We start from the raw sequence: 26,049 nt of genomic DNA, 5'->3' as shown, positions 1-26,049 counted from the left end.
TCATATCTCCACTTGGAACAACTAAGCAATGTATTAGAAGTCAACAGAGACCAGCAGTTTCAAGACAGCTCCTTATATGAATCTTGGACCTTGGGACCTAAGCCTTCCTCTATCCTGTTCTGTTCACTTACCTCAAGAGGCAGAGACAAAGAAATAGATTAATGAATTGAGTAAAAACACTATTTTTAAAAGTCCCTAACAAAGAGGCACTACATGACAACAAGCAGAAAGGCAATCACCAGCTGAATGACCTGAGAGAATAAACGAACAGCACAAACAGGGAAAACAAAGAATATTTCACAAACTAAATTCACACTTCAGTTTGACCACATTCCTTGCTATAACTCTAACCAAGAGATATGTTCCAAAGGCAATTCCTAATAATTTTTTGTTAAGTTGTAACAATTAAATTAGCAATTTAATTCTTGGTGCAATTTGAGTTTTTAAAATTCGAATTTTAAAATTCAAATTGGCTTCTTATAATTGAGTATGTTCTATTTCTCTATTTCTGCTATGGCACTGTTTAGTAATAAACCTAATTTTATTAACAGCATAAAAAAAGATAACTGGGAAAATTAATTTCCTATATGTAAGTTCTAATAATGAATTCCCAGTTCAAATATAAATAATATTTTGTTTAACCACATTTTAAAATTATCTGTACTGTCATCATACACATTAGTGTAAGTAACCAAGTATTAATGCTATAATAAGAAAAAACTGTGTTGAAAGAAGAAGGGTGGTTCTCCACCTCTCAGTATGCCAGGAACAGAAACATTTCTTCTGATGCCAACAAAGAATTCTACTACAGCCAAGTCCTTCAAAGACAGGCATCAATATCTATGTTCTGGCAAGGGAAGAAAATAACTTTAATAATGCCACGATTTAAAATCAAAACTGTTATTGCTTTTAAAATTCCACAAGTGGCTGACAATAACAGCAGAGCAACAGGATTCTGATTACATTGTAATAATGCGGGTCTCACAGCAAGTCCACAGCTATTACCCAGCGATTAGGCGTCAGCACCTGGAGAAACTCCATTTACACTGACTGCTTCAGTCTCCTCCACAAGTCATTTACAAATATATGATCCTAATTTCTATGAGAGAAAAAAGGACATGCTGGGACTAGAAGATTATCTGGACTATTTGGATCAACCTATTTGATAGTTTAATGTGTGCTTTAAACGAAAAAAAAAACTTTTTCTAAACTGCTAGGTGCATGATCATGAAGTGAAAAAACTAGTTATCACTTCAGCTTTTTAAAAATCGCTTTTCTTTCCTTTTTTCCAGACAAAACCCAAAAACCAAACATGTCGTCGAGTTGATCCTGACTCATAGCGACCCTACAGGACAGAGTAGAACTGCCCCATAGGGTTTCCAAGGAGTGGCTGGTGGATTTGAACTGCCGACCTTTAGGTTAGCAGTCATAGCTCTTAACCACTATGCCACCAGGGCTCCTTTTTCAAAACAAGGAGGCAAAAATGCCAAATATCCCTGAATAAGCACAGTACCTGATGCAGTTAATAGCTTCTTGAGGCTTGGAGAGTCTGCACAGTCTACCATTACCTCCTGAGTAGCCTTAGGGAAAGACACTGGATTTCTGTGTGCCTCAGTTTATAAGTCCAATAAAGAAAAAAGGTAATTTATTATCACTATTAATGTTACAAATATATGCAGTGAAAATGAAGAAACTACCTCTTTAAATCAGTACATGATATACAGTTAGAACTGAGGATGATAAAAAGCCTAAAGTTGATGTTAAATTACAAAAAAAAAAAAAAAAAAAAATCAAATATGGGTAATTGGTGGCTCAAAACCTGGGAAGAAACTTTCATAGATTATTTCAGGAAGCAGCAGCAGCCACTCACAACATTAGGACTCTTCAGCTAAGGTTTCCTTGTCACTGGCCTCAGGTTTATTTCATGCGGTCCCTAGTCAAGGCAAGAAGGAAGGTAAATTTCTCTTCTAAAAGAAAAATCCCCAGCCATTTCCTCTATTTGTACCTTTTCCTCATGTTGGCCACTGCAAATCCTAAATCAGTTTAACTGCTGTGAGGGCATTATGGAATAAATGCTAATGATCATCTTAATCACAAAGTTACCATTTTTCCCTGGGTATCTACCATCAGCCTTACATGATGTGAATGTTTATGGCACCAATTGTTTATACCACTGAATAAAATTTTTAAAAAATTATTGAGTTCTTTCTTTATCATAAGCACTACGGGCTAGATAGGAGCCCTGCTGGCATGGTGGTTAAGCACCTGGCTGCTAACCAAAAGGTCAGTGGTTCAAACCCACTAGTGGGAGAAAGATGTGGCAATCTGCTTCCATAAAGATGAACCAACCAAACCCATTGCTGTCGAGTCAACCGTGACTCATAGCAACCCTAAAGGACAGAGCAGGACTGCCACAGAGTGTTTCCAAGGCTGTAATCTTTATGGATGCAGATTGCCATATCTTTCTCTCATGGAGCAGCTGGTTAGTTTGAACCACCAACCTTTCGGTTAGCCGCTGAGCGCTTAACCACTGCACCAACAGGGCTCCTTTCCGTAAAGATTACTTTGGAAAGTCTACGGGGCAGTTCCACTCTGTCCTCTAGAGTTGCTATGAGTCAGAATCGACTCTACAGCATACAACCATAAAACAATGGGCTAGGTGCTTTCCATTCAAAGAAAAAACACAGATCTTGCCATTGGGGCAGTAAGAGAGGTGCTCTGGCATCCTGCATATTTCACAGTGAAATGTAATTGTAGATTATCGTTTTATGGCTCAGTGGTTAAGAGCTTGGCTGCTAACCAAAAGGCTGGCAGTTCAAATCCACCAGCCGCTCCTTGGAAACCCAATGGGGCAGTTCTACTCTGTCCTATAGGGTTTCTATGAGTTGGAATCGACTGAATGGCAATGAGTTTGTCCCAACTAGACTATAAACATCTTCAGGGCTAAGAATGTGTTACTTACTAAAGCCCCTAGATCTGTACCCCTCAGAGGTCGTATCAAAACCCTTAAATTCTAGTCTTTGCTCGATGATCTATTAGCTGGTGACCAAGGGTTCTTGAGCTCTCTGAGATTGAGCTTTTCCCTATGTGTCAACTTGGAATATAGTGGTTAAGAGATACAACTGCTAACCAAAAGGTCGGCAGTTCAAATCCACCAGGCGCTCCTTGGAAACTCAATGGGGCAGTTCTACTCTGTCCTATAGGGTCGCTATGAGTTGGAATCGACTTGATGGCAATGGGCTTGGGGTTAATCTAACCCAATGGGATTGTGATAGGGTGCAAATAAAAATTTTTCCATGGAAGTTCTTTATAAATCAAAAATATTATTAAGTAGTACTTTTATAAATGTATGCCGACTGATCAGGAATTCAAGGGAGAATAACACACTTTAGTTAGGGCTAGAGAAGTCGTTAAGACAAGCAGGACTTAGAAAAAAAGAGGAAAATATTCTAGGTCAGAGAGAGTAGAAGCGAAGAAATAAACAAGGTAGATGAGACAAGAAAGACCTAAGTCTTTCCATGCAACAGTAAAGGCTAGATTATGGTAGCCTGTTAAATATTAAGTTAAGGTGGTATCCTGAAAGTAAGAGAGAATCCTTCTTGAGTGGGAGAATAACATAGTGAGGGGGTATTTTGGATGTTTAATCTTGTGGTGGTGAGCAGGATGAACTGTCTGGAGGGAGAGAGTAAAGGAAGATAGGCGGATCAAAACTAAAGCTGTTGCAGTGTCTCAGGTGTGAGTAGTAAGGGTTTAAGCTAGAGAAATGGCAGTGGGAATTACAAAACTGAAAACAAGAAAAGAGAGAAAGGGTAAGAGACACTGCAAAGAAAAAACTAACAGACTTTGGTGACTGACCAGATACATATAAACATATACAGATTATAGGTAGAGGAGTAGAATAAGGGAATAGCAGGGAAAGAAAGCTGTCAACGATTTCTGAATGACTGGGGGTAAAAGCTTTGGTTGGGGGGTTTTTTTTTTTTTGATATGTTTTTTTTTTTTTTTGGATGGGCACTGGGGGGAGAAGAGATGAAGGAAAATGATGGGAATTTAGGTTTAGATTATGGAGTTTGATGCCAATGAGATATTCAAGTGACATAAAATTGCAAAGAGGATGGAAGTATAATTGATATTTTCAAGGGAGGGGAGAAGAGGACATAGAAGCGCCACCTGAGGGGAGTTTGGGCTTAGACGTGTAGAATTTGAAGTTACCAAAGGAAAATATTCAGCAAGGGACTGGAAGTTCAAAGACTGGAGTTCTGGGAGAGATGTAGGAAAACAATTTCCCTTAGAACGTTTTAAATATTTGAGGTCTTTACTTCTTGACAGAAAAATATACTATTATTAACTTACTTTGGAATTTTATCCCTACATGTAGAACTATATAAAAGACATAGCCATTATCAGTGATAGACCTTATAAGTAGCAACTGATAAGAGGATAAATATGATACACAGCTAGCAGGAAAGGGGCCATCACCAGTTTCCACCCAATCTAGGACTTACATTTTGCTGGGTAAACTCTCTGAACATAGCTGCCAGTCTGTCATCCTCAATATCGCAGTCAGTCTTGATAGCCACATTGAGAATGTGAATTGGTTCATCCCTGGGGACCTGTAACCCAAGAGATTATGAGGCTGGATAATACAGAGGCAGGGAAAAGTTACAGTACTTGGTAAAACACCTGAAAAATAGGTACATACCGTACAGTGTTTCGGTTTGCCCACTAGCAGCAATAAACAGATTGAAACTACTCCCAATAACCACAACAGAGGTTAAATAAAGTAACTTTTAAAAGATAAGGCAAAAAAGACATTTGCTAGAGGTGGCCCCAAATCTTGACTTGACATGAAATTGTAGATCACTGTATCCTCACTTTTTCACCAATAAAATGGTAGTAAAACCGTTTGCCACATCTCTCTTCACAGAAAGTGAAGAAAAACAAGTGAAAGTAGCTACCTGAACATATTCTCACATAGCATGTTTCCTTATAATTTATCAAACAATGGAAGTATCGAGCCACAGGGAAAATAACCTAGTAAGGAAAGAGCAACGATCTGTTTACTGAGAAATGAAATGGAAGGATTTAATAAAAGGACAAAGTTTTAAACAAAATGCCTATTTTTTCTGCAATCTAAAAGTCCACCATTTTCTGAAGACTATGACAGCATCACTATGCAAAAATACATCAGATCACTGGGTAATTCAGGAACCAAAGCTCAACTCTTAAAAAGAAATATTCAGAGACCCAGAGGCAGCTGGACTAAATATAGCTGACCCCATTCTATACTACAGAGTCTAAGATTAATACAGTTTTTTTTTTTAAGTTAGAATTTATATTCTCCCTATTTCCAAAAAATGCTTTGATGAGGCGTACAGAATTAAATGATATACAGACAGTAACAAGAAGATGAATTCTTTCCTATAATGTTCCAAAATCAGAAAGCTAGTAAGTATATAAGTCCCATATCTGAAGTAACAAACTAGTCTCCTAAAGGGTGTACTATACCTTGTCTTCATCATATAGAGATGTGTGACCTGCCTCAGGGAATGTGGGGCTTTGGGGTGGAGAGTCACAGAAGCAGCCCATCACTTCTTCAAAGAGCCTGAAAAATACCAGAGAAACACTCACCATGAAAACCCAAGTGGCAGGAAACTAACACTGCCATTTCCAGCTCAGTCTAAAGGAATAATTTATCCTGGCCTGTGCTCAAAAGCCAACTGAATAGAATCACCAGTGGCTAGAAGGGACATGCAAAATATCATCAAGTGGCAGAAATTAGGAGGATGGATTGTTTAACCTTTAATAACCCATATACAGTTTTTCTTAAAAAAAAGAAAAAAAAGAATGATTTAAAGCTTTTTTGTTTGTTTTCATATGTAAGATATGAGCACTGCTGTCATCATCGGTCTTAAAGTAACAGAACAAGCCTGGGACTGGAGCAGTGACAGACCAATGTAATTACCCCTCCCCCTAGGGTAATGCATCAGTATACATGAAGAGATAGATGCTGAATGCATTTAATCAAAAGATGTATCGTCTCTGGTGGGGCTTACTCTAGTGTTGTGTTTAATTTCTCCTGACATTTCACTCATCATAGAGCAGACAGCTTCTTCTGTTAGCTCCTAAGGAAAAGATGGTTTTTGTTTGTTTCTTTTTTTCTGACTTGGCTCACACTACAGATAGAAGCTTGTAGAGTCTGAATGAGAGGCAGAAATGGCAGGACACATACCTCTCTGAGGGCATATATAGCAAGAGCTACATATTCTTAGCTGGCTCATGGCTACTCTGGGGACCTTTATTTATTTGAGAAGGCTGAGACCTCAAAACCGAGACACCATAGTTCCCCTTGTACAGACACAGTTCCACAGTGTCTTACCTGACAAAATCTTCAAAAGTCCGAAAAGAGACCATCCCGCCCATCCGCTGACATGGTGGAGTGAATGAGTTGTCCAACAGCACATCGCTGACACTAGCTACATGAGTCATGCCATAGTGGTTGAGGTTGGAGGAGAAGGACATTCTAAATGGTAATTGAACCAAGTTTATTAGACAGGGAGGGCAGGAGCAAGGATTTTAAGAGTAACAACAGGGAAAAAGAGTTAGAAGAAAACTCTGAAGTAGGGTGAGGTTACAGAGCAGATTTGGTTTTTTACCCACTATAGATAAGGCTGTCTTGCTAGATTCATATCAACCTCTTCATCTGGACATCCCCACACAAACTATGTTTTCAACATCCCCAAGTATCTCCAAATAAAAATCCAAAGACTGCCAGGAATTTCATGGCAGTTTTAATACAATGGCATTATGACGTGTCTAATGAATGAGTAGCACATAAGGGGTTAAAAACCAACTTGCATCTTCCCCTTCCCTATAACACTCTCTTCTTTAAAAGGAAGTAAGCAAGCCAAATGAGTTCTAACTATGCAACACTCAAGGCATTTTTCTCTAGAAATTGTAATAGATTAAGTATTCACAGATATACACATAAAACAGCAACTCAAGTCATTTGGAATGGTTTAGTAAATAATTATAATACTATGTTGAAAAAAAAAAACCACTATGGTAGAGGAACAAGTCACAGTCTATAAGGGAACTTTACTGAGGTATTCATTTGTCCTTTAATGGGTTGATGGAGATAGTAATTATCAGGATTATAGCTCTTCCCCTTTTTGAGAGAGAAAATTTTCAAGCTCAAATTGCAAATTTTCCTTTTTATATTTAAAAACTTCTACAACAACTTCTACCCTTACTTAATTCCCAGCAAGAGGCAAAAGGGCAGAGCATGGGTCTCAAAGTATGTGTAAGCATGACAAGCAGTTGCTGAATGGAGATGCTTCAAGAGAACTGAACTGATTTGTTCAATCTGAAAACATAATGAATCTGTACATTCCTTGATGCACCTCAGCAGTTGGTACTAATAAATAATACTGTAAAGTGTTTCTGATTGCCTAGTCGATCAGGAGAGCCTCTTAGGAAGGACCAAGCTAAAGAATGCCTCCAGGACTTGCCTGACATGTTACCAGCATACTGATATGAAGCAAGTTCAGAGCAAGGCAATGGTAACTCAACTTTGGGAAGCTGCTCAAAAACCTCCTTGAAGTGCATCACCTGCAGGGTCGCAAGGGGAAGAGAGCCAGCGATGGTGGATTTGAGATCTGGGTACATACTGTACCCTATTGCAAATTATAATTATAAAAGGCAGTGGAATTCTTTGTAGGATGGGAGTGCTGCTCACACAGACTATAGAGACTGACACTCGGATTTTTACTCCTTCGGCAAACAAGGACTATGAAAAAGGCACTTCATCTTTTGACAGTACTGGAGAATAGAAAGCCAGAGTAGGAGAGGAAACCATTGACACCATGAATGAAACAAACAAATGAAACACACATCAAGCAAGTCTTACATATGGTGCTCACTAGAAACTGAGATTCAGAGTTGCATTAACTCAGAAATGCTATCATTCTCCTCTTTTCTAGCATCACCAAATATATTTACTAATATGGAGCAAGTTTGTGAGGCATTGTATCTTTTCCACCTGCCTGGTATCAGACAGGAAAGGCAAAAGGGTTCCAGATAACACTTAAAAGGGAACTCCTCCTGAATAAGCTAACTGGCTGTGTCTGTGGCAAACATGGGGTTAGGTATCTTCTTCACTAAAATTGAACCCCATGGGAAACGTGCTATTTGGTTTCCTTCATAATGCTCGTGGGCCTGGACAGCCAGAGGCAGGCAGGAATGGGCCAAGCCCACTCTTCAAGGGCAGATAAGAGGACCAGATAAAAGCATTCCCTTTCCTCTCCCCATCCAAACTGAATTCTAAAAGTTAAGATCAGTTTTGATTACTTAATATTTTAAAGGGAGACGGCCAAAATAAATATAAGCCTACAAAATATTTCAGTGTACAACTGATGATCTACAAAGAGCTCATCACCAACTGACTACTTACTACTTGAGCCTTTTGTGGATTCAGTTCCAATCAGAATTGTTATCCTCTCAAACTTGCATTGTGTTGCCTTGCTTGGCTCAGGAGCAGGAGAAACTCAAAATTCTAATATATCACTTGTATTATATTGGCCTAAAACCTCTTCACAGGGTTATACATATCAAAATTTAAATATACTTTTCCAATATTAATTTTATTATAGGTCTGAAACAAAACTTGAGATTTCTTGTAACACTTTAGAAAAATAGCTAACAAACTGATAAAACATGAAATCAGCTATTTCCGGATTTGCATTCCTCTAAAAGGAGAAGCAAATTAGAGAAACTAAATATTGAAAACACAATGAATAATTTTCTAGGCTAGGATTAAACTTAGGGGTTTCTCCTCCAAAAGCCCCAAACTAGAAACAGAGAACGCAAATGCAGCAAAAGATGTTTCCAGCAAAGATGAACCTCAGGCAGATCAACCCCCTAACAGCAAGATTAGAGCTTTGCCAGACTGAGGCTTTTCACGTATTGCTTTCCGAACAACTAAAGAAAAGCTGAAGACATGTTTTCCAAACAGAAAGAATAAATTTAGTGTCTTCAAAGGGGAGTTCAGGACTCCCTAGAAGCAAACATATTAGCTTATTACGGGTAGTGTTATTTCTTCCTGGTTTCACTATTATAAGTTACAAAAAAGGTACTTTTAATTGGAAAAGAAACTTAACATACGGTACCTGTTTAGCGTGGGGATGTTCCCTCTGTAATTAAACAACCAGAGTTAGTTACTGATAGGTTAGTGAAAGCCATAATAAAAGAATTGTCAGAGCAGATACAGACCAGTCCTGAGGGGCTCTGGCATTCAGTAGACATAATTAAGTGCTCATTACCTTTCAACCCACAGGGTGCCTCTAAAGAGGCATGCCTCCTGACCTACCTCACCACAGCAGCTGTGGATGGAAAGGTTTGAAATGTATTTACCATGGATTTTTTTTTAAAAAGCTCTATTATAAAATATAATGCAGAACAGTAGTAAAATACAGGCAAACGAAAATTCAAGCTATATAATATGGTATATTATCTTAAGCTTCAACACAAAATTAGTTCTTAAGAATATGCTTAGACAAGATTCTTAGAGACTCTTCTTTCTTGTTCTATTTTACCAAAGGTGTAATAAGGAGGCCCACAGAAGTTGATTCCATATTCCCCCCTACTCTAATTGTTTCTCAGGATGTGATAAACCTATAAGCTATCCTCCAAAGAAAATAATTCAGTAAATCAGGTTCCCAGCTACCTGTTCTAAGTGTTTTTTTTAAAAATGTTCTTCCTGAGCGTAGTCAATGTCACTGAACTGTGCATGTAGAAATTTTTGAAGTGGTGTATCTTTGGCTATGTGTATTTTCACCAAAACAAAAAGGTTGAGAAGTTGGAGGGTTGACATGTTGTGGGGTTGTTAACCAATGTCATAAAATAATATGTGTACTACTGTTTCATGAGAAACTATTTGTTCTGTAAGCCTTCACCTGAAGTACAATAAAAAAAAAAAAAAAAAAAGTTCTTCCTCCCATAGAATGGGGGAAAAGAGAAGGGTATTATGTACTACAGTAAATTAAAGGATCTAAAAATAATGCACGAATGTAATAACCAATTCTTTGACGAGAGTTATATAATTTGTTAAAATTAATTAACTGATACCTTCTTAATTAAATGAGTTTAGGATAAGAATGATTTTTAAAAAATGCTCTAAGTTTAAAAATTCCAGGCCTCTCATCAACAAAACCTTACCTAAATTCAGCTAGCCCTACAATTTCCTTATAAAGAATGTGCCAAAATCATGAAAGCGAGACTAGGATAAAGAGGGTAAACTGTAAGGCAAGTCTCCTGCATTCACTTTGATCTTTCTACCAATTCTTTTTTTCAACTTGACATTAGTCATTTCCTCAACGGAAAAAACAAACCAAAAAAAAACTTGATTTTCAATGTTAAAAGGGCAAATTTATACTTACCACTCACAATTTAGGGATACTGTAAGGGAGCTGATTGGTTGATACCTTAACCTTCTAACATTCTTTTATCAGCATTTAATCATTGTTGGGGTTTTCCAGCACACAGGGGACTTAGGGGGCAGAACACAGTGGGTGGTGCTGATGATATGTGGGAAGGAGGATAGAGGGAGGAAAATGATGCACTTTCCATGGCAGTGAAAGGAGCAGAATAGACTGAGCTGGCCATATAAATAAAAAGCAGTGACATATCACTGCACACAAACTGTATACCTCGTGTGATTTGTGAGCAGCAATGCTCTTTGCATCAAACCTGAATCACAGAGTGAATTCATAAGACAGCAAGAGCAACCTCCTAGTGCAAAAACCTGAGCCTCTGCTGTTTGGATTTCTTGAGCCTGTCACTCAGGAGAATGGGTTTCATTTTACAACAGATCCTTAGTTATAAGGCATGTGGCACTCATCAACACAGGTTCTATAGCAGAGGGAGGTGTAGCTAGGCAGAAAACTAACTGCAGGGGCTAATGAGAACACAGAAAGTCTTCCTCTTAAGATATACAGGATTCTAAAGAAACGGGCCACCTGCACAGTTTATTACATGAACCTTAGTTCAGAGAGAAGATCTCTACAACCAAAGCAATCTTAGGTTCCATCTATCCAGGCTTTTGGAGTTTAGAAATCAGTATAATCTGTCTCAACTGTTCACCCATTTTGTAAACTAATAAAATGGTCTCACTGCCTCTGTAGTATACTCTAATCCCTTAGGGAGTCTTCACAGGATGCGGGCCAAGTTTTCAGTAGAAAAGGGCCTAAATTGAAAAGTACAACAAGCCAGCCCTTCTTGTGAGCAATTCTCAAGCTCGCATAGGGAGCCCCCTGCTGCCTTGTTAGAGAAATTGTGCACCATCTACACAGTATGTGGTAAAAAACAAAAACTCCCAACATCTCCAGTTTTGAAAGGAATGGTCCTGAATCGATCATGTAAGAGGTAAGTTTAGAGCCAGGTTATCCTCTCTGGTAGAATAAAAACCTTTGGAGTTGTAAGGGAGATGAGCAGGGATAGAAGGATAAACTCTGTATTACCAGTTAAATACTTAGCCATGTCCATAATGATAACTTATATATTTTGTTACTTTATACAGGGGCTATCTGATCGATTTGAGATAATGACAAATATGGTATAGCACACACTACTGTGATACACAACAGATCCATAAAGCTAGATTCATGGTCTGCACAAAATAAACAACTGAGGAAGAGATTGTATATAAGTCAAGAATTCCATATATGCAGCTAAAAATAAAATAAAATCTTCCACATTCCACTGCATACTTATCGGGCAAAAATAGCTAAATTGCTCATTCTCTGATAAAGCAATCAACTGCATTTTCAAATATATAAATGAGATAAAAATTCACTTCTCAGAATTTTGCGGTTTAGGCTATTCAAAGCACTTTACTATGATAACTCTTCAGTCATAATGCTGTGAAAAATATCGGCATCACTTTCCTTCTACTATATATTAGCTCCATTTTAGAGGTGCGATAATTGAGAAACCAAAGCAGATGCTTTCCAGGAACATTGTTCAATATGGTGTCATAAACCAAAATCTAGGCCTGGCATTTTCTCAGTTCCTGAGGATACCACTCCGCATCAATATAGACTTTAAAGAAGGACAAGAGAAATCCTTTGAACTCTGAGGTTCTTGGCGTTAAGTCACCTGTGATTTTATTGATCTGCCTGCCCAGACTGGCTGGCAAGCCTGCTTCAATATGAATGCAAAGTCAAGAGTTGCTGCCTGCTAGCTGAACCGTCTTTAATTTAAGGAACACTGACTTCTTTGGCAGTCACAGGTTCTCTGAGCCTTTTACCATCCCTTCCAGCTGAATTTCATTTTGCTTGATTCTAGGGGGCCCTACATAAATCTTTTATTATATAAAAATGCTCCTGCTTCTTTTGCCTTCTAACTTGAATTAAAAAAAAAAAAAGGACCTTAAATGAAAATGATGGGGATGCATGCAAACAAGCAGTGTTTACATCAAGCTGTGACTGAGAGCCAGTATAGGGCAAATCTTTTGAAATCAGGCAGCAAAGCAGAATCAGAAGAGGTCAGCTGAATAACCTACTAGCAGTCACTAACAGCAGTACCATAGGAGAAAGAACAATTTGACTGGCTGTGACCAGTGGTGGTCTCCTTGTGTGACTATATTTCTGCAGGAGAATCCAAATCAAAAGCTGTAAAACAGATCTGAACCATGTATTTCTATTGGCATCTCTCCCACCACCCCGTTGCAGTTCAGATGCCCTGATTCCACTGCAGAGCTTTACCTTACAATAAAATGATCATTGCTTCATTCATCTGCAACTCTCTAAAGCCCCTTCTTTGCTCTGTTGGAAGATTTCACTCTTTCTGAAATAAGTACACCAACAGGGCTACAGCATATTACTGCTGCTTGCTGTATAATTAGCTACAAACCCACAGCACAAAACTACAGGGATTTACAGGTGCCCTGGATTCTGCTTTTCCTTCCCCCTGGGATCAGCTAGTGTTCCTTGACAAGAAAGGACCTTCGGCTACCCTAATGATATACTGAGAGTTTTAAACGTGACTCTCTAATCTTACAAGTCTAGAGTGCCAAAACAACACAGCAGAGACTAGAAGCTGAGCCATGGATAGAGGAAAGCACTTTGGTAAGCACTTAAACCTGCTGAGAATCTTCTCTTCTTCTGCCAGATGCTTGCATCTTATCAGCAGACTACCCTGAATGAGGGAAGCAAGCGCTGTAGGATTTTAATTATTTATAGCTCATTCTGGCCTGCTAACCAAGTGCTCCCACTCCTAAAAAACACTATAAGTTGGATGACTTTTGAGTGTCTCAGTACAGTCCAAAGAGGGGTCCAATGTCTGGGTGTCAAAGATTATCAGAATTCTCAAGAATAGCAGCAGGCTGCTGATTAGTCATATGGATGGCTTCTGATTTCTAACCTTCTTTACAAAGAAGAAGGTCCACTGACAGCTGAACACCGAAGGTGTCCAGCAGCCTAAACTCAGTCACGACCAAAACGTGCTATCAGAGAAGTACACAGCCAACCTCTTCTGGACATAAGACATGACAAAAGGAAAGTGCGTGAATTAAAACAACACGCAGGAGGCCAAATTCACAAGGAGCAAACAGCAGAGAGGGTGCACTGCAACCTAACTTCAGCAAAACACGGATTTCCATCTAAGGAACAGGTGGAAATAAACACAAACAGGTCCAAAATATACAGAAGCATACAGCAAAGTATACTTCCATCTCCTGGATCAGCTTTGATGCTTCTTACTTGACAAATTAAAAGTTAAAAAAAAAAAAAAGTTTACTGATGTGCATTACTTATGAAAATCATTTGAAGTTTTAACTTTTGTACTTCCAGACTGTCATAACATACAGAACATATGCAAAGCCACAGAGTTTATGGGATAATAAACTTTACATACATTTGTATAAATAAAGATATATTCAGAATGATGCTTCACTGTAACATGTTTTTACATCACTAGCATCAATGGTGGATAAACTGGGTTTCAGAATGTGAAAGAAGACAGACACACATACACCTCTGACTTTAAACCCTGAGCCTCACTGGAGGAAAAAAGTAAAAAAGAAACACTGAATGATACATTACGAGCTCCAGGCTTAATAAACGTGAAATATAGGCTTAACTGACTAAAGAGCTGGACTGATGGAATCTTAGACAAGAGAATTAGGTCCTAGAAGTCTGGATAAATAAAATGTTCTCCTAGTGCAGACCAGCTGCTCTGACTATCCCTGCACCAAGAAAATGACTGAAGAAACCCAGTCACCACTTCTTTAAAAACAACTGCTAACCGGCAACAAATCACCTTTAACAAAAACAAAACAAAAAACAAAAACACAGCAAAAATCCTCTCCCCTCAAAAAAATTCACACACAATAGGACATAGCTTGTGAATGCTAAGATAAACAAGGAAAAACACACATACATACAAATACACATGTGTATCACATATATACAGGTTTCCAACTATGCCTAAGTCAGGAAAATCGCTGCAGCTACTGTACAACTGAAGGGAATTTAAGAAGAAAAGGGTAAATCCAGATGAAGAGCCTCCCTGAGTGAAATTCTTATAACTAGATCCTTTGGTGAATAAGTGAAGACCTGGGGATGCCAAATAAGTTGGAACTACAATTATGAGAAAAAATTTGGAAGTCATGGGTTGAAGATCAAGAAGAAGATAACATTGATGGAAGCCTACCTAGTAAGGATAGTGATACAGGAAGTCATAGAGGGTAGGAATAAAATAAACTAATAATATGTTTCTGCTGCTGCTTTTTTTGTTTTTTAATATTGAGAGGAGTACTAGAAAATTATACCAAAAAAGACTATTATACTGAAAAAAATAACTAAATGTCAAGCAATATAAAGTCCTTATAATAAACTATGACAAAAATAAAAAGGGTACCAAACATGCGGGCCCCACACTAACTGCCCAAACATGCTAAAAAGGACTGCCTTCTCCCTTCGAGGATGCCACTCTCATTTGCAATGGCAATTGCTTGTGTTTTGCCTCCTCTAAAAATCAGAACAGGTCCTAATGGGACAGAGGTCTTCAATTCAAACAGTATCTAAGGCATCTTCCTGAAAATAAACTCTGTTGCTGCTTCATCCCAACCCAGGGGTGCTAAATCTCTAGTCAAAAACAAACTGCAGGAATAGAATTCCACTAGGTGACCCTGTAAACAACAAGACACTGTAGACTTGCTTTGATATTACAGCTTACAAGATACTGAATTCTAAGGACTTGCTGGACAAACTTAGTCTATGTCAAATGAATGCCTGGCTAGGAAAGTGATGACCAAAGGCCAGGAAAGAAAACGTGAAAAATTTGGTTAAACAAAGTAGCTGTTTTATCCTCTAAGAATTTTTGGTCTTTTACCCCTAATTGGGAAACAAATTTTTAGAAAATTCTGTTTTGTATTGATAGATAAAATATGTATGATAAGGCATTCATATGCTTGTTCTTTATAACTTTTTTTCGAAGCATGCATAAAACATTGTAATGTACTATCTATAGGATCAGGTTTCGAAAATTCCTGTAACTACTGAGAACAAACAGTATAAGATTAAGAGTTTTTCTCCCTCTAAGAGGCACTACTATTAACATAAAGCAAAGAGGACTCAGTGTTTTCTTTACTTGTAGCTGTCTTAGTTAATTTTTTATCTAGAATTGCACTGCTCAGTATGGTAGCCACTAGCCACATGTGGCTACTCAGTATTTGAAATGTGGCTAGCCCAAATTGAGATATGCTATAAGTGAAAAACACACTCCGAATTTCAATGACTTAGTACAGAAAAAGAATAGAATATATCTTATTAATAATTTTTTATATTGATAATAAGTTGAAATGATATTATGGATATAATTTCACCTATTTCTTTATACTGTTTTAAATGTGATCAACAGAAAATTTAAATTATATATGTGGCTTGCATTATATTTCTACTGGACAAAGCTGGTCTAGAGGTAGTGATTCTCAATTGTAAACGTTCATCAGAATTATCAGAGGAGCTTTTTAAAATAGTATTCATCTGGAATCTAACTGACAATCTTGGGAGTCAGGGCCCCAGTGTGTGTATTTTCAAAATACTCCCCAGATAATCCTAAGGCACATCACTAGTTAAGAATCATTAATCTAGAGGTTAGTGGACATAATAATGTCCTTGAGCCTTAAAGGACTAGGCGTGGAACAGACAGTGGTAGATGGTCTCCAGTAACTTATTTCTGAAGAATAAGAAGCAACATGCATATTGCCTGCTTGTTTAAAACAATAAGAATAGAAAGAAATAAAAGTACTAGAGTTAGAAGAAGAGTTGGATCTCAGCTCAAAAACAGTGAAAGCTAGCGAAAAGAATCTAAGTTTCCTTTTTAGGGTGAGCAGGCCATACTCCAACTGTAACAAAAACATTTGTAAGAAAATATAGAGTCTTACAAAATTAAATTCAAGTAGAAAATTTACAATAACTGTCTGAATAAGCTATATTCTAAAACTGAATATATCATTTTGTGGTTGAATCTGATTATACATTTTATATTCCTAAACTAACAAAGGGACTTTGGATCTAAAAAAAAGGATTAAAAGAATTTTAATATCTTACTGGTTTTCAGAAAGATTATTTTATCTTTCCTCCTCTATTTTGTCCTTATCTTTACCTTCACAAATGTATCAATAATAATGATAATGACAATACTAATAAATCCAGCAGCTTTAAAATCATATACACAACCAAGGAAGACTCTCATATAGGGAGACTACTGGATTACAGTTCTGTTCAAGTCTGGTCTTTATCCACAGGGGTGTATATGCTCAGATTTTGAGAGGGACTAGTTTACAAGTTGTGAAACCCCATCAGGAATAAAAGAGATTTGAACCCTTGATGTGGAAAGGTGAAAAAGATTTCTTAATAAAGCAGTTAATAAGAATTTCTCTCATTTTTCAGTTACTGTTTCACCAAACTGGACACATATCCTCAAATAAAAAAGTAGGACAGGGAGAGCAATTCAGAAAGACAAGAAGAGATATGAGGAGGGAAGGAAATCAGAAGCAGCCCTGCAGCCTGACTACAAATCACTGTCCAAAGGGAAGAGGTAGTAGAAAGCAGGAAGAAAAGAATGCCCTGAGAATTACAAAGAGCATTAAGTATAGCATGTAGTTCTCTACAATTATTCAAGGAATACAGGAAAAGAAAGAAGACCGAGTGCTGAGCCCATGTGTGCCATGAGTACTTCACCACTTGCTGAAGGACAACTATTCGTTTCTAGAAAATGAGATTCTGAAATCCATGGAGGCAAAAATGTACCAAGAGACGCTTGCTAAATCAAGGATATATGCTTTACTCTGCCAGCCATAAGGTATTTTCAAGGTACAGAAGTGAAAGGATCTTCTGAGACAAAGAAGAGAAGTACTTTTCTGAAGATGCTGCTGCTCTTCTGCTGACCTCTGCTGGATCAACAGTGGCATCCAGTGGCCAGAAGTCTCATCACAGACTTCTTTGTCTCTAGGAAGGGTTTCTGTTGCTTTGGGTGAAGTGGCAATTCAGAACAAAACCATTTCTGATGTCTATAACTAAGGATCCCCAAAGACACGGTACTTTGTAATACAAAGTGAAGGACCAAAGGCCATAAAGAATAAATGGAGGAGGGCAGGTTAAGACTGGCTGTGGTATTTATATTTCCTGTGGCATTACTACAAAGAATGAAAATACAGGAGAAGGTGAACATATGGGTGGGTGGAATTCGTAGATTTTCACTGCCTCAGTATACTTTAAAAGAAGGAGGGTACTAGATAAATGAAGTATTTTCCTTTTAAAGACAAAGCAATAATGAAACAAATTTTCAAATGTGTATTTTAATTTTTAAAGGGCTTGGGAATGGAAAAATGGAATTGGCATGGTCTAATTAAGTAATTTATTTAAATTTAAGAAGTTTGGTTCTGAAACGTAACCTGCAAAAACAGATCGAATTTCAACTGCTAAATTAAAGCGTCTGTTTTTAGACAGATAATAAAACTGGCTTAGGTATACCCTCAGCCCCCAGCAAACATACAGAAAAGCAAAGCATTCCACCCAAAGTATTTTTTATGTTCCAACTGCTGACTTTAAACTGTTAAAAAATTGATTTTCTGACAATGTTCCTGCAAGTAAAACACTAGTAAATTCTTTCTAACTTAAAAGAAAAAAACAAAAAACAATGTTGCCTCAATGACATAATACAAGCAAGAACGAATGGAGTAATGTTAACTTTTATTTGAATTAGGCCATACTTTCCCTCTCTTAAATCAAAGATCAGAAGAAGTAGTAGGCACCAAAAGGCTCTTCCCCCATGGGTCAAATTTGTTCATTTTCTGCTCCACGTCTCTAGCTAACCAAACATGGAGTTGTCATACACATTACTTCCTTTAACCCTCCTGACATAGCTCTGGCTTGCTCAGGTACACATGCCAGCTCAAACTTACCTATTTGGATGAGATGTGGGCAGCATGAACTGAAATTCCACCACGCAGGTGTTGTCCTTGAGCTGGCGGTGTTGTACGCTGTTAAGTTCATAGGCAATATAAGCCCTTCGAACATACACCTGGTTAAAAAGTAATCCTCAATAAATACACTTCGAAAACAGAAACTAAGATATGGCTAGTTCAGACAGTTTTGAAAAGAGATATCTGATGCAGACGAAGGTGGTCTGTGGTGAGAGGAGTCTCAAGGCTCTATACGTAGCTTGGTTTAACTAATAAAGCTGGAGTCTTAATACTATAAGGTCATTGGGTGGCACAAATGGTTTGTGCTTGACTACTAACTGAAAGGTTGGTAGTTCAAACCCATTCAGTGGTGCAGCAGTAGAAAGGCCTGGAGATCTGCTTCCATAGAGATTACAGCCACAAAAACCCTATGGAGTAGTTCTACTCTGTAACATACGAAGTTGCCATGCGTTGGAATCAACTCGAGGGCAACAGGTTTGGTTTTGGCCTTAATACTCTATAACTATGACCAAATGGAAACAAAACCAGCCTGCCTCTGTTAGACACCGCTAGGCATACCGTAAACCTTCTTTCACGCTAGCCTAAACTCAGGTGAAGGTTTGATCTTGAGCAAAAGCGAGCTTATAAAAGAGCCACAGCTACTAACTCATTGATCATGATCATTTCCACAGAAGATAAAAGCAAGCAGTGAGAAGCGTTAGAGGTACTGATTCTTGGCAATTTATTGAGGGAAGATAGAAGACAGAAACAATTGCTGTACAGTTCAACTCTTTACTATCTCGCATCTTTGTTTTGTTTCTCACAATGCCCCAAATCAATTTTGGATCTTTTATATCCCCAATCCCTAGGCAAAAGCAGTGAGGCATAATTTGATATACAATATCTCAAATGCACTAATTTGACTCAAATGCTGAAAAAACAGCAACAGGCAAAAACCATCAGTCCAGCCTCACCCATTTCACAATTTGCCACGTACATATTTATCCTTCAGTGACTGACTGACTATTTCATTCTGCATGTTTTCAAGGTTCGTCCATGTTGTAGCACATATCAGGACTTCATTTCTCTTTATGGCTGAGTAATAGTCCATCATATGTAAGTACTACATTTTGTTTATCCATTCATTTTTTGATGGACATGTAGGCTATTTCCACCTTTTGGCTATTGTGGATAGTACTGCGAAGAACACTGGTGAACAAGTATCTTTTCGCATTCCAGCTTTTAATTCTTTTGGGTATATACCTAGGGGTGGAATTCCTGGGTCATATGGTAGTTCTATGTTTAACCTTTTGAGGAAGCACCAAACTGTTTTCCACAGTGGCTGTACCATTTTACAGCCCCACCAGCAATGGATGAGGGCTCCAATGTCTCCACATCTTCACCAACACCTGTTGTTTATACTTGGCAATTATACAGCAGTGTTTGGGCCTGCAGTTTTTGTGCCTGCTGAGGTAGTGTACTGATGAGTAAAAAGTATTTGGGGTCAGACTGACCTGAGCTCAAATGCAAACTCCTCTACTTATTATCTATGTGATTTTGGACACATCACTCAATCTCTCAGAGTCTCACCTTCTTCTTACCTCATAAGGTTAAGTATAGGATAAAGTGAGAAAAATAAAGCACCTAAAACACTGTCTATTAAATGTTATTACTTTCTTTCCTATGAGGAAATATTTCTTAAGAGCTGCTTGACAATTCAAAATATTAACTAAAATTTTAATTTGACCAAAAACACAAAATGTGAGGTTACACATGTTCTGATTAGCCATGTTTTTTCATTCATTGTGTTATAGGGAATCCTAATTCATTACGAAGTGGGAAAATTCAAACACCTGGAAAACAGAGACTATTGAAAAATGCTGGCAGCTATTTTCCTGTGACTGGAGCCAGAAGCCAGCCATTAGTTCAGATGAAACGCTTGAGTAAGGTTAAGACCATACTTCAGCATTCATTCTTTCAGAGGAAAAGAAGACTCTATACTTAAAAATCAGCATGATTGATGTAATTAATCTCAACTGTATATGTGAAAAATGTTGAACGGGCAAATCACGTGTTACATATATTTTTACAACAATAAAAAAATTTAATTTAATTTAAAAAGCCTATGATCAAAGAAAAAGAATTGATATGATAGCCAAATGGACAGAGGAAATCAGCTAGAAACAAAGAAAATGGCAATGTCATATTACCATAAAAACTTACCTCCAGAGCTGCCATCCTCACTACCTGGTTGCTGTGATAAAAGAAGTTGGGTAGGACATCAAAAATAGATGTTTCAGACAAGATGAGTTTCTGAAAAGTATAAAGACAGACTTGAGTCATTACATTCCTAGAGAGAACAATTTCAATAGATATTATCTGGCATTCGAAGCAGCTAGTGAAACCAAGAATTTTTTTCTATGAATACCATATATGAGCTTAATCTCACTGTGCCTCAATTTCCTCAACTACAAAATGGGGAAAATAATAGCTCCTGTCCTCATAGAGCTGTTGTGAGAATTATATGAGTTAATGTATGTAAAATCCTTAAAATAATGCATTAACAATGCATTAACTGCATGCTATTTTAATTGTTTATGACTATTATTATCCTTTCTGACATATATCTGTACTGCACTTCCTAAATTAATGTCTCATAACTCCATTACGGTGAACTCTGTGGTTCCTAGATTTCAACTGTGAATCAAATAGGTAAAAATATCCCTTCTACAGCACTCACTACAGGGGAAGTCAGCACAACCGGACTAAACCAAAGCTAAGAATTTTCCTGAATACAATCAAACATTTTAAGGGACAGAGTAGCAGGGGTAGGGGTCTGGGGACCATGCTTTCAGGGGACATCTAGGTCAACTGACACAACAAAGCTTTTTAGGAAAATGTTCTGCATCCTACTTTGGTGAGTGGCGTCTGGGGTCTTAAAAGCTTGCAAGCGGCCATCTAAGATGCACCATTGGTCCCAACCACCTGGAGTACAGGAGAATGAAGAACACCAAAGACACAAAGAAAGCAATAGCCCAAGAGACAGAAAGGGCCACATAAACCAGAGACTTCATCAGCCTGAGACCAGAAGAACTAGATGGTGCCCGGCTACCATCAATGACCGCCCTGACAGAAAACACAACAGAGAGTCCTGGATGGAGCAGGAGAAAGGTGGGGTGCAGAACTCAAATTCTAGTAAGACCAGACTAAATGGTCTGAGACTGCAGGTATCCCAGAAAGCATGGCCCCTGGATTCTCTATCAGCCCAGAACTAAAACAATTTCCGAGGCCAACTCTTCAGACACGGATTAGACTGGACTGTGGGACATAAAGTGATACTCGTGAGCAGTGTGCCTCTTAGCTCAAGTAGATACAAGAGACTGAACAGGCAGCTTCTGTCCGGAGGTGAGATGAGAAGGCAGAGAGGGTTAGGAGGTGGTTGAATTGACATGGGGAATCAGGGGTGGAAAGGAGGAATGTGCTGTCACAGCATGGGGACAGCAATTAGGGTAACATTAACAATGTATGTATAAATGCTTGTATGGAGGAAAAAAAATCCCTTCTTCTCCTTCTAGTTTCCCTAGAAAGAAATCTTAGGGAAAAATCTGAAGAGCCCCTTTTGCCAGATATAATAATAGTGTGGTTCCAGGAAGAAAAACAGAAAGTCACCCCTAAGAAAATGATGTTGTTTAAACAGACAGTCGCTGACGCAACAGGAGAAAAAAGTGGGATGCAGAACTCAAATTCTAGTAAAAAGACCAGACTCAGTGGTCTGACTGAGACTGGAGGGACCCCAGAAGACATGGCCCCTGGACTCTCTGTTAACCCAGAACTAAAACCATTCTCGAAGTCAACTCTTCAGACAAAGATTACACTGGACTATGGCACATAAAATGATACTCGTGAAGACAATGCTTCTTAGCTCAAGTAGATACATGAGACTAAATGAGCAGCTTCTGTCCAGAGGCGAGATGAGAAGGCAGAAAGGGTCAGGAGCTGGTTGAATGGACATGGGAAATCCAGAGTGGAAAGGTGGAGTGTGCTGTCACAGTATAAGGAGAGCAACTAGGGTCACATAACAACGTGTGTATACATTTTTATATGAGAAACTAACTGTAAACTTTCACTTAAAGCACAATTAAAAAAAAAGAAAATGATGTTGTTTAAAAAATAATAGTCAAGGTCTTTCCAATTTGTAATAAAATTAGCCAATACTCTATTATAAAATTGGCTGTTCATAAAACTTAATAGTAAACATTAAAATAAAATTAAAATAAATGATATTTAAATAGCTTTGCCCCCAGAAGGATAACAACTATCTATGTATACATCTGATTCAAACAGCAGAAATCAACCAGGGCTGCCACTGAATTCTGACCTAGAATACTTTCTAGGAAAAGCACAAGAGGCAAAGACTTCAGTAGGCAGGCCTTCTGTCAAGGCAGACCTATTCGGTCTTTATTTAATTTTATTGTGCTTTAGGTGAAAGTTTACAGCTCAAGTCAGTTTCTCATTCAAAGATTTATACAGATATTGTTTTGTGACATTGGTTGCAATCCCCGTAATGTGACAGCACTCTCCACTTTCCGTTCGGGTTCCCTGTATCTGTCTGTCCAGTTTTCCTGTCCCTTCCTGCCTCCTCAACTTGCTTTTGGGCAGGAGTTGCCTGTTTGGTCTCGTATATCTGATTGAACTAAGAAGTACACTCCTCACATGTGTTATTGTTTGTTTTATAGGCTTGTCTAATCTTCATCTGAAAAGTGGGCTTCGGGAGTAGCTTCAGTTCTGAGTCAGCAGGCTGTCTGGGGGCCACAGTCTCGGGGGTTCTTTCAGTCTCTGTCAGACTAGTAAGTCTGGACTCTTTTTCTGAGTTTGAGTTTTGTTCTACATTTTTCTCCCGCTCCGTCCAAAACTCTCTATTGTGATCCCTGTCAGAGTGGTCGGTGGTGGAACCCAAGCAGCATCTATTCTTCTGGGCTCAGGCTGGTAGAGGCTGTGGTTTATGTGATCCTTTAGTCCTTTGGGCTAATATTTTCCTTGTGTCTTTGGTTTTCTTCATTCTCCTTTGCTCCAGATGGATTGGGACCAATAGATGGCTGCTCGTAAGCTTTTAAGACCCCAGACACTATCAACCAGAGCAGGATGTAGAACATTTTCTTTATGAATTATATTATGCCAATTGACCTAGATGTGCCCTGCTATTTGGTTTTTAAGCTAAACCACAATTCTAACAGCATTTTCATGGAAAAAATATTCATAAATATAAATTTTTTTTAAAAATCAAGGTATGAAACTTTATTATACTGAAAATCAAAATTGATTGATTGATTAAACTATGCTTGGGCATAAAAGGGACAAGAGTGTAGAGTGGTAGAAAAGGGTTATAAATATACCTGCAGGTTCTCAATGCAAAACTGATGTCCGTACATGTCAATAGCTGATAGGAAAATAGACTCTACTTGGTTATGGCGAAGCTCATATGATGGCAAATGAGAGGCAATAAGAACCTGGAGTGAGAGCAAAATAAGAGGCGTAAGTTCCTGAGGGAGTGATTATTCTAGGCTCCTATTAGGCAGCGCTGATATAAAAGCAATAAATATAAATCTTAAGTGCAAGCATCAAAGATAAAACAGAGACCAAGTAAAACAACTTCTAGGTCCTGTAACATAAAGCCAATGCCACCAAATACAGAATCTCAGTTGACTCTCACCATGATTTGCATTGTGGGCGATTTCCCATGGGGGTAGGGGGAAGGGAGAGAAAACAGCTTCAGTCAAGTTCCAACAGTACATGTGATTTACCATTGCAAAGCTGCTAGTCCTGGGGACTGCATGACTAGCTGTTAACTGGGAATCAGATCTGGCAGGGAGCAGCTGTGGGGAAGGTGGCTGCAGCAGATCTAGCTAGCTTTCTGCAACTTAGAACTAGAAAGAAAGACTAGGAAAAGCTGCTCTGACAATCCCAGGTACTCAGCACCCAAGAAGATGTCAGGAAGTAACACCAATACATATGAGGGGCAGAGAGAGTGAAAGCAGTGTCATAAACAAACAGGGACACGGTAGGACTTGAATCCCTCAGCAGGTCACTGAGAGGTTCAGTAACTCTGAGTAGTTCACTGACATGGATACAATTGTAGAGAAAGTAGAAGGTCACTGAACAGCTTCAAATGCTGCTTCCTTGTAGATGCCCATGCACTGAGACACAAAGGAAGCGCCAGCTCATGGCTTCCCTGCTGAAACCTTTTGGAATGGAAATGAAGACTGCAGGGTGAAACCAACTGGACTTCTCTGGGGTTGTTCTGATTGCTAGAGACTAAGATTCATTTCATTATCTTTGTTTTCCACACTTGATTTTTTTCTTATACACTTAAAAGTTTTCATCTGCCTCCAAGCTCCCTTTGGGAAGTCAGAAATACAGTCTATTTCCTTCCCTCAGTTGCCTTTCCTCCACCTAACCCTGGTTTACTATCATAGGATTACAACGGAGGGTAGGGAATGACACCAGGATTTTTTAATGGGGAAAGGGCTCCATTTAGTAAGATTCATGCTAATCTTTTCCCTTCTCTTTAAAAAACATATACCACATGAAAAAAATTTGTTCTGAGGGCAATGCAATATACATAGAAAATTGCATGGTCTTCCTAAGGTGACTGAGTTAAAAAAAAAAAAAAAACTCACTGTGTCTAGGACAGCCCAACCTATGAAAACCATTCCTCCTTCACCAGAGCCAACAAATGCCCTTACCTGGCGTGCTCGAAGTGCCACTTTAGCGTTGGTGGTCTTACTGAGTTGGGTTAGTTCTGTGAGGATATTCAGTAGCTCATCAGTGAGAGTAGGGTCTCGGCCACACAACTGATCCTGATTGTTAAAGAACATACACATACACATTAAAAAGAATTGAGGTGAACAGGACTTTGAAATGGGGAAAGAGAATAAAATCAAAGTAGACATAGCTGGATTAACAAGAAAAGGCAGAATTCTATCTTTATCCTAAACAAGTGGTTAAGGAGATCCCATAGAAGGGGGCTGTTAAGAAGCCCAAATCCCTCAGCCATTCAGATTTAAAATTCCTAATGTATTTCTTTATAAATCAACACTACTCTTTTTAACATGCAGAAGAAATCATCAGAGACCATTAAAAGGGGCCAAAGGGATTCTGAGTAAGAAACAGCAGATGATGTCTCAAAGTTTTAAGAGGCTTTAAATAATATAGGGACTAAACCGGACTTCTGGCTCCCTCTCTCACTTTCGGGAAGAAGGCAATATCAAAAAAAAGGAACCACTCTTGGTGGTTTTCATTCCACAAACCAAATGTTCAGTATCCCAAGAGGGTGCAAAACAAAAACACAAGAGCAAATTATTCACTTATAAACGCACACTAAATAAAAACACCATTTCATATTCCGGCAATTCTCTATCCAGCATTTATCCTCTTGCTATACCAAGAATCACTTCACCATATCTAAATACGGTCAATCCTAGCTGGATTAGCGGGGGGAAACAAGCTCATATTACAGAACCCATGCTTTATTCAGTATTGGGTCCCTCCTCTTGTAAAAATTTAAAGATGTCTTTATAAAACTC

The 26,049-nt window shown here is 38.4% G+C and overlaps 1 protein-coding gene across 5 annotated transcripts in view; it reads right to left on the bottom strand.

The window, feature by feature from the left end:
• ACACA (acetyl-CoA carboxylase alpha) overlaps positions 1-26,049 on the bottom strand; it is a 302,953-nt gene that overhangs the window by 110,205 nt on the left and 166,699 nt on the right. For all 5 annotated transcript variants that reach the window (XM_023732669.1, XM_023732666.1, XM_023732667.1 and 2 more), the window contains 8 exons: positions 25,210-25,323; positions 23,860-23,973; positions 20,690-20,779; positions 18,467-18,585; positions 9,168-9,191; positions 6,380-6,523; positions 5,509-5,605; positions 4,506-4,613 (listed from right to left, as the gene is read on the bottom strand). In XM_023732669.1, the coding sequence (XP_023588437.1) occupies positions 4,506-4,613; positions 5,509-5,605; positions 6,380-6,523; positions 9,168-9,191; positions 18,467-18,585; positions 20,690-20,779; positions 23,860-23,973; positions 25,210-25,323 (810 nt within the window). The remainder of the gene's footprint in view (positions 1-4,505; positions 4,614-5,508; positions 5,606-6,379; positions 6,524-9,167; positions 9,192-18,466; positions 18,586-20,689; positions 20,780-23,859; positions 23,974-25,209; positions 25,324-26,049) is intronic.

The sequence above is a fragment of the Trichechus manatus genome, unplaced genomic scaffold, assembly GCF_000243295.1.
Source record: "Trichechus manatus latirostris isolate Lorelei unplaced genomic scaffold, TriManLat1.0 scaffold00054, whole genome shotgun sequence".
In the NCBI taxonomy this organism is placed as follows: Eukaryota; Metazoa; Chordata; class Mammalia; order Sirenia; family Trichechidae; genus Trichechus; species Trichechus manatus.
This window is presented reverse-complemented; position numbering and strand designations above follow the sequence as displayed.